General features: G+C 35.8%; 1 protein-coding gene across 2 annotated transcripts in view; it reads right to left on the minus strand.

Moving 5' to 3' along the window:
* LOC113105574 (furin-1-like) overlaps positions 1-15,848 on the minus strand; it is an 86,467-nt gene extending 70,619 nt beyond the window's left edge. Inside the window, exons 1-2 of one of the 2 annotated variants that reach the window (XM_026266718.1) lie at positions 15,397-15,848; positions 8,604-8,906 (exon numbers count right to left, since the gene is read on the minus strand). In XM_026266718.1, the coding sequence (XP_026122503.1) occupies positions 8,604-8,780 (177 nt within the window). In that variant the 5' untranslated portion in view covers positions 8,781-8,906; positions 15,397-15,848. Of the gene's footprint in view, positions 1-8,603; positions 8,907-13,977; positions 14,096-15,396 lie in introns of those variants that run through there. The other variant, XM_026266717.1, reaches the window with a different exon arrangement.
* Between the last annotated feature and the right edge of the window lie 73 nt (positions 15,849-15,921).

The following is a 15,921-nucleotide window of genomic DNA, read 5'->3' on the forward strand; positions in this document are numbered from 1 at the left end:
GCACTAGAAGCACTTCAAAGTAGACTGCTTTCCACACTGCCATATGATTCAAGCAGCTGATGTCAGGACGAGGAACAGCACACGATTGCTTGCTTAGAATAATATCATATGATCAAAGCATTGCCAGAAACCTCTACATTTCAATGGCCAAGAAGTGTTGGGGTTGGGACACCTGACAACTTTCTTAGTATCTGCTATGATGTTTTGAATAGAATCTAGGGTGTTCTGAATGGTAGCTAGAGCACTCCTATAGGTACTTGCTAACTATGATGTTCTGGTCCATCTTTCATTAGTTGTTTCCATCCTCCTATTTTTATGCACATTTTCAATTATCACTTAAAGAAAAAAAACACGCTGGATGGAAATGCAAATATGGGCATACATTCATTAAAAAAAATGATCAAACTACGATGGATACACATTTACTGAATAAATCCCACAATGCGCATTGAAAAAGTAATGTGACTTTGCCCTATGAGACAGGATAAACTGACTAACCAGCGGACCGATCTCGTTCACAGCATCTATATTCTGTTTTGGACCTTCTGAAATGCCTGAGGAAAGTCTGTCAAAGTACTTCTATATAATTACGGCCTTACATGACTGCGTTCCCAAACAGCAGGCATCCACCTCTAAAAGCAATGACCACATTTATTGTTACACGTCTGCTCTCTCTGAGTGCAAGTAATTTATTACATATGAAAATTATTATATCCAGTAGCTTCTCCTAGTTTTCTTAGAAATATTTAGTGCCAGTTTTTCAGGAAGTGATGATTTTGTTCTCTTTGACTCGTTGGATGGAAACTGTGCTTTTTTATGTGATATTCAAGTTTTGCACATAAGCTACATTTGCATCTTTGGATAGAAACAGCTATTGTTTTGTAGGCTCCCGTTTACATAAGCTTATTTAATTATGCAATTAAATAAGATTAAACTTTATCAAACCACATTAGCACTGGGGAATCAATCGAGAACATAATTTTTTTTTTTTTTTCAGTTTCCAAAACAAATAAAGCCACTCGTTCTTAAATGAGGAGTAAAACAGACAAGGAAGAGGAACTGGTCGTGGTCTACAAGTATAACAAATGAATACAACTAGTCACATGCATGTAGATCAATATGTCAATGTCCATCAACCCAAGGAGTTGTAAGATCTCATACCGAGGTCTTGAGAAAGACACCCAGAGTAAGAATGATGCTTGCGGTTCTCTGGAAGACTGCCTACCCTGATGATACTTTACAGTATCCTCACTCTCAACTCTCTCTTTCCCTATATCACAAAAGACAAGTCCAAGTTCATAGCTCATTAGCTTTCACTAGAAATATCCAAGTGTGCTGTAATTGTCTATGAAGAGCAGTGGGGAAATCACTGGGCAAGCATAAGAATAAAGACAATGGAGCTGATTAAGTCTCCTGAATCGATGGAACGGTACAATTGACTGCACTATACTTGAAACACTAAAAGATACAAATCAAAGCAATGAACATCCTGGCTGTAAGGTTCATCTTTTGTGCTGTGCTTTGTGGAAAAGGTTAACAGTTAAAAACTGATCAACAACACACTTGTACCAACACACTGGGTTACAAAATGGTGAACTGTGATGCAATATTTATCTTGTAAGAACACCTCTTTGAACCAATGTGATGAGAAAAAGAATGGATTTTCTGAGAATTAGCAAATCCATTTTTTAAAACAAAAAGAAGTCTAGTTTCCATGAATAAAACATTTCACTTTATAAATGGTCTATATAAAATATCTATATAAATGTATATAAAATGGAGAATGGGAAAGGAACTTCCTAGGCACCCCAATGAAGAGGGTCAGTCAGGACTACCACGAGCCATTTCCTCTCAACAGCTCAAACTCTCCAGAGGCCAATTATGTGCTTTTTTTTCTTCCTCTTTCCTTCTGGGTCATTTTTAGCCTTAAGCTTTTATATTATCTTTCATTGCAACATTTTTGAGGGAGCAAAGGAATTCGGGAGAGCTAAAAAGGGTTAAATAAGATGCATGAACCACAGGCACACACCGCGACAGCTACTGGGAAAAAATGGCAAGCTTGATACATGTTTGCGGTTCCCATGAATGTGGCACTGTTTTCCGACTCACGATCCCCACAGTTTCAAAGAGAGGCATGGGAACCCATCAAAAGCCATAAATCACCGAGCAGCCACGTAAACATTCTTTTTTTTGCAAAATTGTATTATGGTTGTTTGAGGACACAAGACAAGCTTTGTTTGTGATGTTCTGCAATCCTTTCCTCATAAAGCAGATATTGCTTCTAGGAAGGTAAACAAGGTAATTGGGTAAAATAACCTTTGAATCCAGATTCAATATAACCTGCATTCGGAGTCGTAGGTTCAGAAATCAGGTTAAAGCAAACATTAAGATATTACAAAAACAAAATCAGCATTATATGAAAGCCGTCAAGTGAAAAGTGAATAAAACAGACTGTAGTTTATACATCTACTTAGACATGACAATTGTGACAACTAATTTCATAAACTGAAAGTGAAAACACTGCATGACTTAATACAATGGCAGCCAATATGAACTTATTTGATGTTAGTATACTTTCGAAGCAAGGAGTACTATTGCTTGTCACTTAACTGTTTGTTCTAACCAGCCACTTAGATGTGGCTGGTTAGTGCAAACATAGACAACATCACTTGCAGCTTTATCATGTCAATCCTGGTAAGTACATAGTGTAGTGTGTAGGGAAATAATGTACAAAATTAACTTTATGCAAAGTTTAACCTTGTGCAAATGAGCAGTGAGTCTACCAAGACACTGAAGCAGGAACAAAAAAATACATTAAAATAAAAAAGGAAAAACAAAAGAAAAAGTGAAATTGAGGGCATTCCATGCACTGATAATCGTTCATCATGTATCTACCGGCCAATAAAGGTTTAAAATGTAAACATCAGCTCGATAAGAAAAATATGCTGATTTCAACTACTTGGTGATAAGACAAATAATTCACATGTGCTCAAGGTTTGCTATCGATAAGATTGGCAGTCTTGTCATTCTTGAGGTGAACTTTTTGCCTGAATGGTGATTACAGCCATAGAGTTTTTATTTGAAATGCTCGATTATTTTGATCAATACTGTAATCATGATTATTTAATGCGATTATAAGGGGGCCAAATGACTAAACATTTATATGAGTGATTTATTTAAAGTTTTAAAGATTTAAGTGATATATCAAATATCTATTTCCTGAAAATAATATACATCGTAGAAACCAGCGAAATTTCACAATTCTCAATACAGTGGAGTATTAGGCAACTAGCCTATTAGTAACAAATAAACAAAAACAAAAAGTCCTCAAAATTATTGAAAAGAATTAAACTGTCAGTAATAAAAAATGAAACAAACTTTGCTTTAATGTTTTTTATGCAAGTCTCAAGCAGTTAACAGCCTACTACAGAAATGAATAATCAAATGTAAAATAAAACAACATAGTCTTAACTGTATTAAACTTTCTTTGTTTCTTACTAAAGCAACAAAAGTTGTATTGTATTTATTTATTTATTTTTGTATTTTCATAATCGTTGGAAGCCAAAATCAAAATCGGAACTGTTTTTCGATTAATTGCACAGCCCAACTTTTGGATTGCTGTATGTAATTTGAGAATCCAAGTACAGAATGGCGCAACTAGTACAATAGAGTGAACGATCACCAGCGTATGCAGCAGAAATAACATCCCCTGGGCACTACTGCCCATTCAGTGGTAAGTCCTAAAGTTCTTCAATCAGGATCTTTGAGGCTGATCATTGATTGCCGATCCCAAAAGTCAGTATCTGCCAATGCGATCACCTATACCGATCTTTTTAAAGACTTCTTATTATCATGTAAAATTATTTATAGTAATGATCCAATCAAGATTTTTAGACATTTATTCAGGGCTTGAATATTCCCCTTTTAGGCGACTCTTGTAAGAGGGGATTGTTTAATTTGAGGGGTGTAGGGTGTCATGCCAATGTCATCGATTTAAGATTGTTTTTTTTTAGATCTGCCTTTATAGAAACCGCGATTATCGTACGATAGTGATCGGTAACACCCCAAATATTAAAACTCCTACACAGTAATTCTCATTTCAAAACCTGCTTGTAAAGATTTGATTATTAATTCCAACTGAACAGAGTCCAAGCTCATCAAAAGTTAAAATCACACAGCAGAATACAGCACAGCACAGCACGGTTCTCTCAATGTTAACCTATATGCTTGAATGAAATCCTAGAAGCTCTTCTGTGAATAAAACATTAGAAATATCAACTGTCCTCTTGTAGAAAAGCAACACAGCCTCTGTAACTGCCAAATGAGTCTCTTAGTTATGGAAAAAAGAACAACATGGAGAAAAAAGCAAACAGCAGGACCGCATGAATTAGTGAATGTGGCTTTGAACTTTAATTTATACGCATAGCAGGATGTACAATAGGATTTGTAGACAAGCACTAAATGCAACTGCAAATGAAAACATTTCTTGCATTTCACTTCATACATGCTTTCTTCAATCAGACATCATCTTCTTAAACCTGTTCCTAATATTTTTAAACTGCATTTCTTAACTTTTAAATAAAGTAACTAATTTACACCTCGTGTCAGTCAACTACGGTGGCTCATTATCATGATATCACGCAAGCACCTATAATTCAACTTGTGCCTTGGAGCAAATATACTGCTGTGTAGTCCTGGCACAATTACGTGCCATAAAACTTCAGCTGCAGCCCAGGATCTTGCTTTCCCTCAACTTCAGCGCAAAACACCTGCAAGTTACCGTCTGGTTTCACAGCTGTGAAATGCTTCAAACAAATTCATTTCTGGTAATCCAAGTTCTTGTTTTCCATCAAAATAATAATCAAAGAAACGTAACAAGAACTTTCTCACAGACAACTCGAAGTGATTTTGGGTGGGACTCATAGCCTAATTGTTCTGTGTGGGATAGTTGCCATGTACAATATACTGCATTAATTGTAAAAAACAACAAACAAATGTTCCACCATGACGACATGGCCCTGGAGCGTCTGTGAATTATGATCATAAGGGAATGAAAGCAAAGATAACTGCGATGGAACAGATGGATCTATCTCATGCAATGTTAAACAATCCTAAAGACTTCACTGTGAAACCATCGAGTCACAACGGCTGCCTAAACTTCAAACCCAGAGGGAGGTAACAAACTCAATCCTGACCAAGCAAGCAGGAAAATAATGAGATGAAGAATCTGGATGGTGTCCAGGACTTGAAGGCATCCACCTCTATAACCCATATTTTCTTTGCAGACTTCAGCGTACTCGCAGCCTCTCTTTATAAATCTAATAAATGCAACAACCTATATAACATAACCAAGTCACCTCATGAATTAATTCAGTCCATTCCCTCAGCCTAAACAAAACAACATTAAATATTCTTAATAAGATTACTTAATTAACAGTGAAGCTTAGTTTAACACACATCAAGTCATCAATATAATTTAATTAAATTGGTGTGTAGTTTAATGAAAATCCATTGCCTTTTGAAATATGATGGACTATGAAATTCTGGTCTCTAGCTGGCGAAGACTTCCTTCGATGCAAGTCTTTTGGATTTTCATTTATCGTATCGGCATCCACTGTCAAAACCAAAAACAATATCGGTCGACCACTACTTAAGATTAAATTGACAACTTTTGAACTTGCTTTCCAAGTTCACCTATGACTTAAATATTGCCAATGCTCGAGAGCACACAAACGACTTATTCATGCCTCTCATTACATCACCTAAAAAAAAACAGGAGAGTAAAAGAAAAACTAAAAAACAACATCTATTACTGCACATGAAAAAGAGGCACTGTTAGTAAAATCTGAAGCTTTTCTCAGTCTGCAAAAGAAATCCTCCACTTGGAACACAAATGAGACATGTTAAAAACGTTAAGCCCCCCAGCACTTGTGTAACCCAACCATATGCTTTTCAGACTCGGCCAGCAGTGCTGTCAGCATGTCTCATTACACAATGTGGGTTTGGGGCTCGGCCAGGTGTGATTTCTGTTACGGCAGAGATGCAGTGAAAAAGAACACGCTTCAATCTTATTACAAAAGATCACAGGTGATTTACAGTGATCTGTAGCAGCCCGACAGTCCAACAAAACATTCTCGGTTTCAAGCTCAAATGCATCTTGTGGCTTCAAGTTTCTTCCCCTACATATGACGGTGAGCAACAGTTTTAAAAGCTCACGGGATCAAATTGCAAAATAGAATTACAATGCAAATGAAATTTAAATGTTTAGATCTTAAACATGGATTAAAGGGTTCTGGTAAATTGCCAGGAAATTACGTGGGCTATTACTCAACCCCATCAGAAATAGACTTCAAAATAGAAGTTCTATGATGTTCAAGCACAAGGGACTTTTAACACATTTATGGACACGCTAAGCTTTTTAAAAAACAATTATAAATCCTTTGATGCACCACTTGTCTTTTGGCTGCTTCTACAAAACCAATGGCAGTTTTACCAATGATAAAAGCAGAAACATATCTGTCATAATGAACTTTGGTCAGCTGTGAAACCATCAGTCAGTGACACGAGTCGTCAAAAATAAGCCAAGAACCTGAGCACAGAAGCTGCATTTTAAAAATCGTGCACACGCACTGCCTCCAAACGCTAAAAATGGCAGCGTTATTAGTTCATCTCTCGAGAGATACAGGATTGTATGCCAGCATAAACCCCGAGGCATTCATTTTCAGCAATTACTAACCGCAGAATATTCAGTGCTCCCTACAAAGCGTGCAGGGATCCATTCATCACCTGGCTTTACAGTACCATCTGGACACTGCACTGTTTGTCTTTTAAAGTGAACCCATTACTGGAAGGACAGGCTGTAATATAAATCAAAATGAATCATCTAACCCAATGAATTGGATATCGACTTATATAATGTGCTTTCAATTACATATGGGGATTGAAAAAACTGATTAGTGTTCAAAAGTAAGAAGTTGTGAAACAGCCTGTAGGAATAAAACCTACAGGCTGTTAAAAAAAAAGCATACATTGGTCAGGAAGCGAGATCGCAGCTCATTTTGCTCAAACTTGGAGTCAAGGGCCTGTTACAAGCTGAGAATATCAAATGACAACCGGAGAACGAGGAAGATGTTTTATGCATTCCATCAGAGAGAGCCAGAACATTCAGACGTTACATGCAGGAAATGTTCAAAATGCATGAATTTCCTGAGGATGGGAAAATGAGGGGAAGAAAAGGACAAATCTGCATCTTTAATAATTAGAATCTCATTGTGCAGTGGCACATTTTGAGATCTTTGCTTTAAAAGTTCAGTTCAAAGTCATGTGGATGTGTTTGGGACTGAGAACCATATTTACTAAGAGTACTGCTAACAAATGTTCATGTTAATACAACAGCTAACAGAAGCAACCCAACAACGCAGAATCTTATTTTAATTAAAGGCAGATCTATTTTCTATTGAGAGTTAATCTTAATGACAAATTAATCTGTCAAAACTGTCAAAGAAATTAATCTGTTTAACTGACAACAGCTTCATAAATCTACCCGAAGAATAAGCTGTGTAAACATAAACTGTACTTGGCACACTAAATCATGACTAATAATAACCCTGAGTTAAGCCTAAGGTGGGTAGATCTCATGACTAAAAAAATGTCTGGATCATATTTGTTCCCAAAATGAAAAAAAACAACATCATGTTTCATAAATAATAATAACAGTCAATTCATTTAATAAAATAATTAAGTTTTTTTATGAAGGCTGTTTCCAGAACATGAAAATTTATAGTGATATTATCATCATTTAGTTTATTTATAAATTCCTTTTATGTGAAAAAAAAAGAAAATCCCTTTTTCCAATATTAAAACAAAAAGTAATTTTGGGTCACAATGTGAGTCCGGTGCTTGGCCATAACTTATATTAAAATTGCACATGCATAAAGTATTCATTGTGTTTGTATCTGTTCTATAAAATAAAAAAAGAAATTAATATCCCCGCACAAAAAAACCTTAAGGACACAAAAACTATTTCCTTTATGAATTTTTCTTTTACTTTTGATTTTGAGGTGAGCCTTTACCCACTCTTCTTCCTAGAACTGTCTACGCTGACAAAAAGCATCTCATGCAGCCAGCAACTTTCATTTTGAATAAAACATGCATGTATGTTAAAGAAAGTGCAACTTCGGGGTGCTCCAATCAGGATTTGTAAAAGCCGATCTCCGATCACCGATCACAGAAAGCAGTATCTTCCGATACCTATCACCGATTGCGATCTTTTTACAGCCTTCTTTTAATCATTTAGAACTATATAGATACTCCAATCAGATTTTTAGACATTTATTCAGGGCCTGAATTTTTGGAAACGGGGGGAATTCCCCTCTTAGAGTCTGCTACTGTTCCGTGGCTGTTGTGTACCACAACACAACATTTATCCATTATTTTTATTTCAAATCCAAAACGTTGTCACTGAAAATGCTTTTTCAGCATTGTAATTCTTTTTACTAATCGATACCGATTGTGATCGGTAGCCGATCAATCAGAGCACCCCTAGTGCAACCCAAGCAAGCTTTCCAAACATCCAAGAATCACTTGTCTGAACAGAAACTCACCTTCCCGTGGTTTACAAAGCCATGCTTTCCAGCAATCCGGTTGGCTTCCTGCTCTCCCCCTGTGATATGGACGGCCCATGTGTTGGTGTAAACCTTCTGTCCAATGGATGGCTGTGGACCAGAGGTCACGAGAATAAGTAGTGTTCCGAGCGTCAATGAGGCAAGCCTGAGATCCATCAGACACAATGGAGGGAACCAAAGCAGGAGTTCCTGATGTCACCAAGTCGGTCAGCACAGTGGCCTTCTGCTATATCCGTGCTTCCCTGGGCACATGTAGAGACAGAGCCAAGGAAGAGAGATCACCTGGGGAGGGAAGTAGATGGAAGATTGAACAATGAGTCATCTGAGTTGCTGGTACAAATGAGGATATGAATCACAGATGAGTTTTAATACCACTGAATTGACTAACTGGTTGAAAATTAAAAAAATACTATTTAAATATGACTCGTTGTAGATCCCAGCCTGGAGGACCACTCAACAGATGAGAAGATTGTTTTCAATAAAAAAGTGAGAGAGACAAGAGTTTGCTGTTAATCAGGCAGTCCTCTGTGTTGTCTTTAATAAGACAATAGCATTCAAATCCATAAAACAACTGCGACAACAATATTTCCAAACAAGAATAAATGTATATATTTTACAAATAAATAAACAAACACTTAAATAAAAAAAATGTAAAAACATGTGCTCATATCTCAAATGTGACGTTACTCAGGTGAGTATAACTCGGGTAAGTAAAACACATAATTTGCTCTCTTACAAGAATGTAAAAGGGCCGATGTCACAATTACATCTCGGCGCTAGCTGGAGGCAAAACAAAGGGGAAACTGGAGGCGGCCAATTCAAACCAGTGCATATTCAGCTACATAAGGATCTTAAAATATTTTTTTTTGTTATGTTTGGTGCCAGATTCTACGTAGTAGAGGCTCCAATTTTACCTGCTGCCACCGCCAGACAAAAACCAGATGACAGCTGTGATTAAATACGATAAAACGAGCGGAGTGGACAGAGACAATAGTCAATAATGGTCGCGTTTGCAACACACATTTCTTGACAGGAAAGGTTTGATAAAGTACTGTTTTTTTTTACTGTTTTTTTTTTATGCATTATGGTTTGTGTTACACATCTGAAGATAACTATAAAGATAATGATTTTATTGTCCACACCAGTGAACAATATCGTCTTTTTACTCTAAGCGCAACCATGTCTGTCGCTTTAAATTCTCAAGCTCGTGAAAGCAAGCTGTCAATATTTTTCGTGTTTATCAGCTGAAAAAAATCATTCTGAAAGTGAGTCCAAAGATATCGTTTCTCCGTGCCTTTATTGTTATAGTTGCGGTGTGGAGTCCGCTATTCTTAAATATTGAGACCGATTTTTTAAATTATATCTTATCGTTATCTTTATAGTTATCGTCCTTGGTGTGAACGGGCCTTTATGCATCTCACGACTTTGTCGCGTATGAAATAATCTTTGTGCATTTGTGCAAAACAACAAACTTACAATTTATATGCTTAATGATCTGTAATTATATATACAATGTTGTTATTGATTGTGGCTGGAATTGTTAAGAACTTGGTAAGAAAAAAAATTAACTAATAAAGCGTTGCAAATTAGTTTCTGGAAGTTTTATTTCGAGAAAATATTCACATCTTATTTTAAATGTACTGTATGTAATGGTATGTAATGTTACTGTAAACTTACATCATTTACAGGAGGTACAGTATATACTTTAAAATAACTATTTGTATCATTATTTGACACATGCATCTTCAAATAATGTATCCATAACATTGAAAGTTTAACAGGTTTTTTGCATTTGGCCCAGCTCACTCTAATGTAGGTGTAAAAATATTTGTTTGCTGAAATTTAACTATATATGCATCTTCATAACTAGACAAAAACAGATGAGTTTCTTTTTATTACAACGTTACACGTTAGGTTAGTGTGTCTCTCAGTGTTTTCAGCCTATGCCGCCTCAATATACGATTACATGAACACAGACATTGTGGTGTGCGATATGAAGATTTTTGATCGTGAACGATAAAAAGGTCTCCACGATCTGCTTTTGACTAAATACTGTAGTATAGTGCTACAGCGCACATTCTATCAGCTACAGTTCTGGTGCCTCCGTCATATACTGTACAACACCACATGCATTTACAGTAGGAAAAAATGACATTGTGATATTTTATATTTCTGCGATATGAAATCTAATCTAACTTTTTCTTACAAACAAAAATGGGGTGAGCACACTTACATTCTCATTTTAAATGATTTAAACATCGACACCATCGTGTCAATTGATTAATATGCGCAAACAAAATTTGCACTGCAGAAAGCTGCATCTTATATCTTTTAATGCTGACAACCATGTTATTAGTTTAGCATGTGGTAGGGAAAAAAAGTTTGCACACAATAGCCTAAGCCACTTTGAAACTCTCCTTTTATTTTATTTTATTTTAATATAGGCTGAGTTATGAACATAACATTTCAAACCCACAGAGTTAAGGTGGAGTGGTGTTTCTGGAATCAGTGAGTGCGGTCCACATTGAATTTGACAGTAGCAAAAAATACTCTGGAAGACCATTCCTCAAAAAAGCATTTATGTTCAGAAGAAGAAAGAAACTCATTCATGTTTAAAACCACTTTCGAGAGAGTAAATGGTGGTATAAAAACAAAACAATATGACAGAATTGTCAGAGAGCAGATAGGATTTTTATTTTTGGGTGAACTATTTAATGTTAATAAAACAAAAAAAAACACAAAAAGAAAAACCACTTACCACTGTTCTTGACTGAAGAAATGTTAATACTATTGCTTTAAGAATCAGTTCATATAGAATTTAATTTATATATTTGTTCATCCAATTTCTTGAATGTTCCTGCTAAATTCACCTATTACACCTGAAAATAAAGCACTGTTTGTTTTATTTGTATATTATGTGTAGTTGTAATGTGTATCTTTGTCTTTTTTTATCTTTGTTATTTAAAAATAAGAACAAAGATTTTTTTATCTTCACCCTCTTTGGCCTAGATATCCACCATTCTTTTTTTAAAAAAGGGAAATTAGTTTGGCTGTAATGCTCAGACAACTTGCAAAATAGTAAAACCAAACCAACATGACAAAGAATTGTGATAAAATCGTGAATTGTGATATTTCTATGTGATATGATAGTTTTTCCAAATCGCCTACCCCTAACAGACATAATCTCTAAAACTGCTGTTAGTCACTTCATCAACATTTACCATTTCTTTAGAGCAAATTTGTTCATATATATACAAACAGAAAGCTAAAAGGGTCTTTACAGCAACCCATCAAAGTTCGATTTAACTTAAAGAAACCATGACAGAAATGTAAGCTTATGTAATAATAGTACTAAGAATATTTACCAGAAAAATTATTTAAAAAATCCAGAATGCATGAGCTGTGAATAATAAAGGGTGTTCACCTTGACAAAGATTTGCAGGGATCACGAGGCATTTGTTTTTAAACGGAGTTGACAATTTGACATGACTTGAGCGACAGCAAATTTATGCAACTGTGCAACATCATGACACACTCACATGATTTGCCGCCTGATATTTCCTATAGCTGAGAACAAATGCAACAAATATTCTGCAACTGCTATCGATTTAACTGATATCAAAAACACGCTTCTTCAGATGAAACCTGAGACATTAATACTGTAACTGTACAACCATCTACAGTACTAAAATTCATGCAGAGCCAAAGTGAATTTCACAAGGTCTAATATCCGGGAAAAAAAAAAAAAAAAACAGATGCTTTTGACTTCAATAGGTAATGTGCCATGTCATCATCAAACTGAAGACGGGGAGGACGACTGACTTCTTCTAGGGAAAAATTCATCAACTTCCATGTTAAGTTATGACACATTGTCATTTCTTTGCAAAACCATCCCATTGCTTCTCCTCTCTTATGACTAAGCAAATGCTGATGCAAGACTGATGTTGACTTGAGGCTCAACTTGCCGTAAACTTAAGACAGTGATCATGGAATAAAGCAGCGCATTCAATTTAACCTCTGCTTCGGCCATTCTTTTATCAGAAGGTAGACAAAAATATACTTTTTTTTCCCTAGGAAACCACTTTCATACACTGTTGAGATGAATTGGCTTGCAATTGGCTTGTCCTGAACAGGTCTGGATCACCTCAGCAGAACTGGGCTATCTAATGATTCAGTGCACATACTATAGGTGGAGCGATGCATGCTGAGTCTGGCTGACCTGTCCACACCCTTAATGGCCTCTTTCATAATCACATAAACGCTTGTTACACAGTCTCATTGGACAAAATGACTGCTTTGTGAGTGTGTGTGTGTGTGTGTAAACAAGAAAGGCAATAGAAATTATGTCTCACGATCTGATAAAACAACCCATCTCCTGCTCACATTTGAGCGTTTCACATAAAGGCCAAAAATAAATCTGCTGGCATTTCCTTTCAGGACAGAGATATTATTCTAATTCTTCATGACAAATGTTGTGCTGGTTTAAATGACATGTCCTTTTTTTACATGCCCTTTGATTCTCAATGTCCTTTTCACCATAACAATGTCAAAAGAATGCTGTCAGATGTGTTAAACTGGACTTCTTTAAAACCCACAATCAGAGGCACTACCTGTTATACCAGAAATCTACCATCAGGAAAGAAAATGTACAATTCAGAAAAATTCTGAAACATAGATAGATACTTCAGCATTTTTAAACTTTTAATATACTGCATAAACCAGTATGTACATACATGTATGGACCTAAAAGTCAAGTTTAAACCTAATTCTTCATGTTTTTATTGAAATAATACATATATAAGGAAATTGCCCAGCATTTAAAGTTTCAGATTTGAAAGCACAACAATAAAAACAAAACAAAAGACAGAATTCCAGCTACAGAAAGCCTATAATTGTATTACGTTAAGTACATTAATTCAGCTTTACTGTAAAGTAAACCGTTTACAGCAGTTTTGATCACCACAAATCAGTAGACGGTTTATGAGAACATGGAAATATTACTAGACAGCTTTGACAACGGAGCCACTGTACCTAGTAAGATCAAAGTACTACACATGCATAAACAAAATTAGACTTCATATTCCAAGACCATCATTTTCACAAAGTATTTCACGAGCACTAAAACTACACTGTCAAAAACAAATCAAAAGAATAACTATAACAATAATAATAAAATATGTAAATGTTTAAGAAAAAACATTCACAGAAAAACATGAAACTAAAACGGTTTGCATGCAAGTTAACACATGCACAGCAATTTATATTAATTTAGTAATAGACTACATGTCACTTAAAACCCTACACAATGTTTTTATCAGGTCAAGATAACACAAAAAAAAAACATAATACTCACTTGAAAACTGAAGGAGTGTCTAACCCAGATTAAGTAGGCTAAGCACCAAGAAAGAAGTGCGTAACTTTACTGACAGCAATTTAAAGCTGTGCCAGCCCCGATTTCAAAGTACACCCACTCATGACATCACAACATGGTTAACACTTAACAGGGAGAGGAAACCGGCACAGAGATGTTTGACGGTAATTGTCGACCACTTGGAAAAAAACTCAAGGCAGGATGCAAAATGTGGGACTTTTAGATTCATACAAGTCTGCATTATCCACTTATGTTGAACGGAACTAAATTGTATTAGTCTGCTTTATACATGCAATCCATTCTTGATTTCAAAACACAAGTGAATGCTTGTTCCAAAGAGGAGACTAACTTTGTTTCCTGGCAAGCATTACACTTGGATTGGTAATAGCTGAAACATTAGTCTCATGAGGAAAAAGAATGAAAACGTGATAAATTTAACTACATCGAGGGTAAGAAAAACACCAAAAAAACAAACAAAAAAAACAACAACATTAACTTTGACATGGGGTTCCATGAACTTCATTAAGTTAATAACAATACTTTTAATAAATGTATAAAATATTTAATGTTGAATGTACTTAACAACAAAATAAAAAAAAACTGAGAGCATACACTGATAACACAGAGCACCCACACTTAAATAATAATAAAAAAAAAACAACATTAACCCAAGTGGCATCTGAAAACAAACTGCTTCTCACAGAACTAACCTGTCTGAGGCATTTTTTGTGATAACATCTAAGTTATTTTTTAAACAAGTGTTTAAAACGATGACACACAATACCATTAAATAATGGAGCTAGACAAATAAATGATTAAAAATACACACACAAACACATATACATATAACGTTATATATTTTTTTTCTAATTGTATGTGTGCAAATTTGTTCACACTAGCAGGGTAAACGTAACAACCAGAATGTTTACATAAAAGTGTTCAATATCTACTATTTAGAAACGCAACAAAAAAGAGGGTGTTGGGGGTGTCCTTTACTATGATAATTATTTTGCTTTGAAAATGTGTTTATAAAAAAATAATAACAAAATATGACACCTACTGCTATTCACTGGAATTAAATTACGTTTCAAGTTTCCAAATAACGTTAATGTTACCTTTAGCGGAACATAAACACAGCATACGTTTTTTTCTGCATTTACTGTGCTGTAACTTAACAGCTGTAAAAAATAAATATAGTCTATAGGTTAAGATAATGTCATAAGAGAAAGATAATTATTCAAAGAAGTAGTCATAAAACATTATTACGTGGTACACATAAGTTTTTAGACTAACTTAACGTTACTATTAGTGTGGAGCTAACGTACTCGTATGCCATTTCAGTACAAGACACAACAATCCTCACAGTACTTCTTTAGTAACGTTACTAAATTAATTTCTCACCTCAAAAGCATCAGCTTCTAATCTTCCGTTTCCTTGGACACAGCGTAAATCCACTAAACCTGTCCACAGACGCTACGAAAAGTCCCCCGTGTTTGATGACCCAAAAACAAAGCTAAACTCGAGACACCGACGAAGTAGTGTTGTCAAGAGGACAGACTCGAGCGTCCTGACGTACTGGACTGTCCTAAAGTCCACGCGCACTCATCTACTGTACAACAGGGAAACTTTGCGATAGGTTTGCTTGCTCTGTCGCACGTAACGCGACGCTAAGGCATCACTGAGACCCGGTTCTTCTGAGCCACCTTTGGACCGATACGCCAACATAGTTACGGACGCATGCTAGAACGTTTCAAAACGGCAAAATCTAGTAAACAAACAAATTATTAAAAAGAATACACCTCTATCCAGGGACTGGACTGGAGAGGTGGGCTACGCACTGCTCCTCAGGAAATACGTCACAGATATACGTAATGAGATGCGACGTCAAGACGCGTCCAGTTGAGCGCGTCACGCGGTGTATGATTT

Source organism: Carassius auratus, chromosome 7 (genome assembly GCF_003368295.1).
Source record: "Carassius auratus strain Wakin chromosome 7, ASM336829v1, whole genome shotgun sequence".
Lineage (NCBI taxonomy): Eukaryota > Metazoa > Chordata > Actinopteri > Cypriniformes > Cyprinidae > Carassius > Carassius auratus.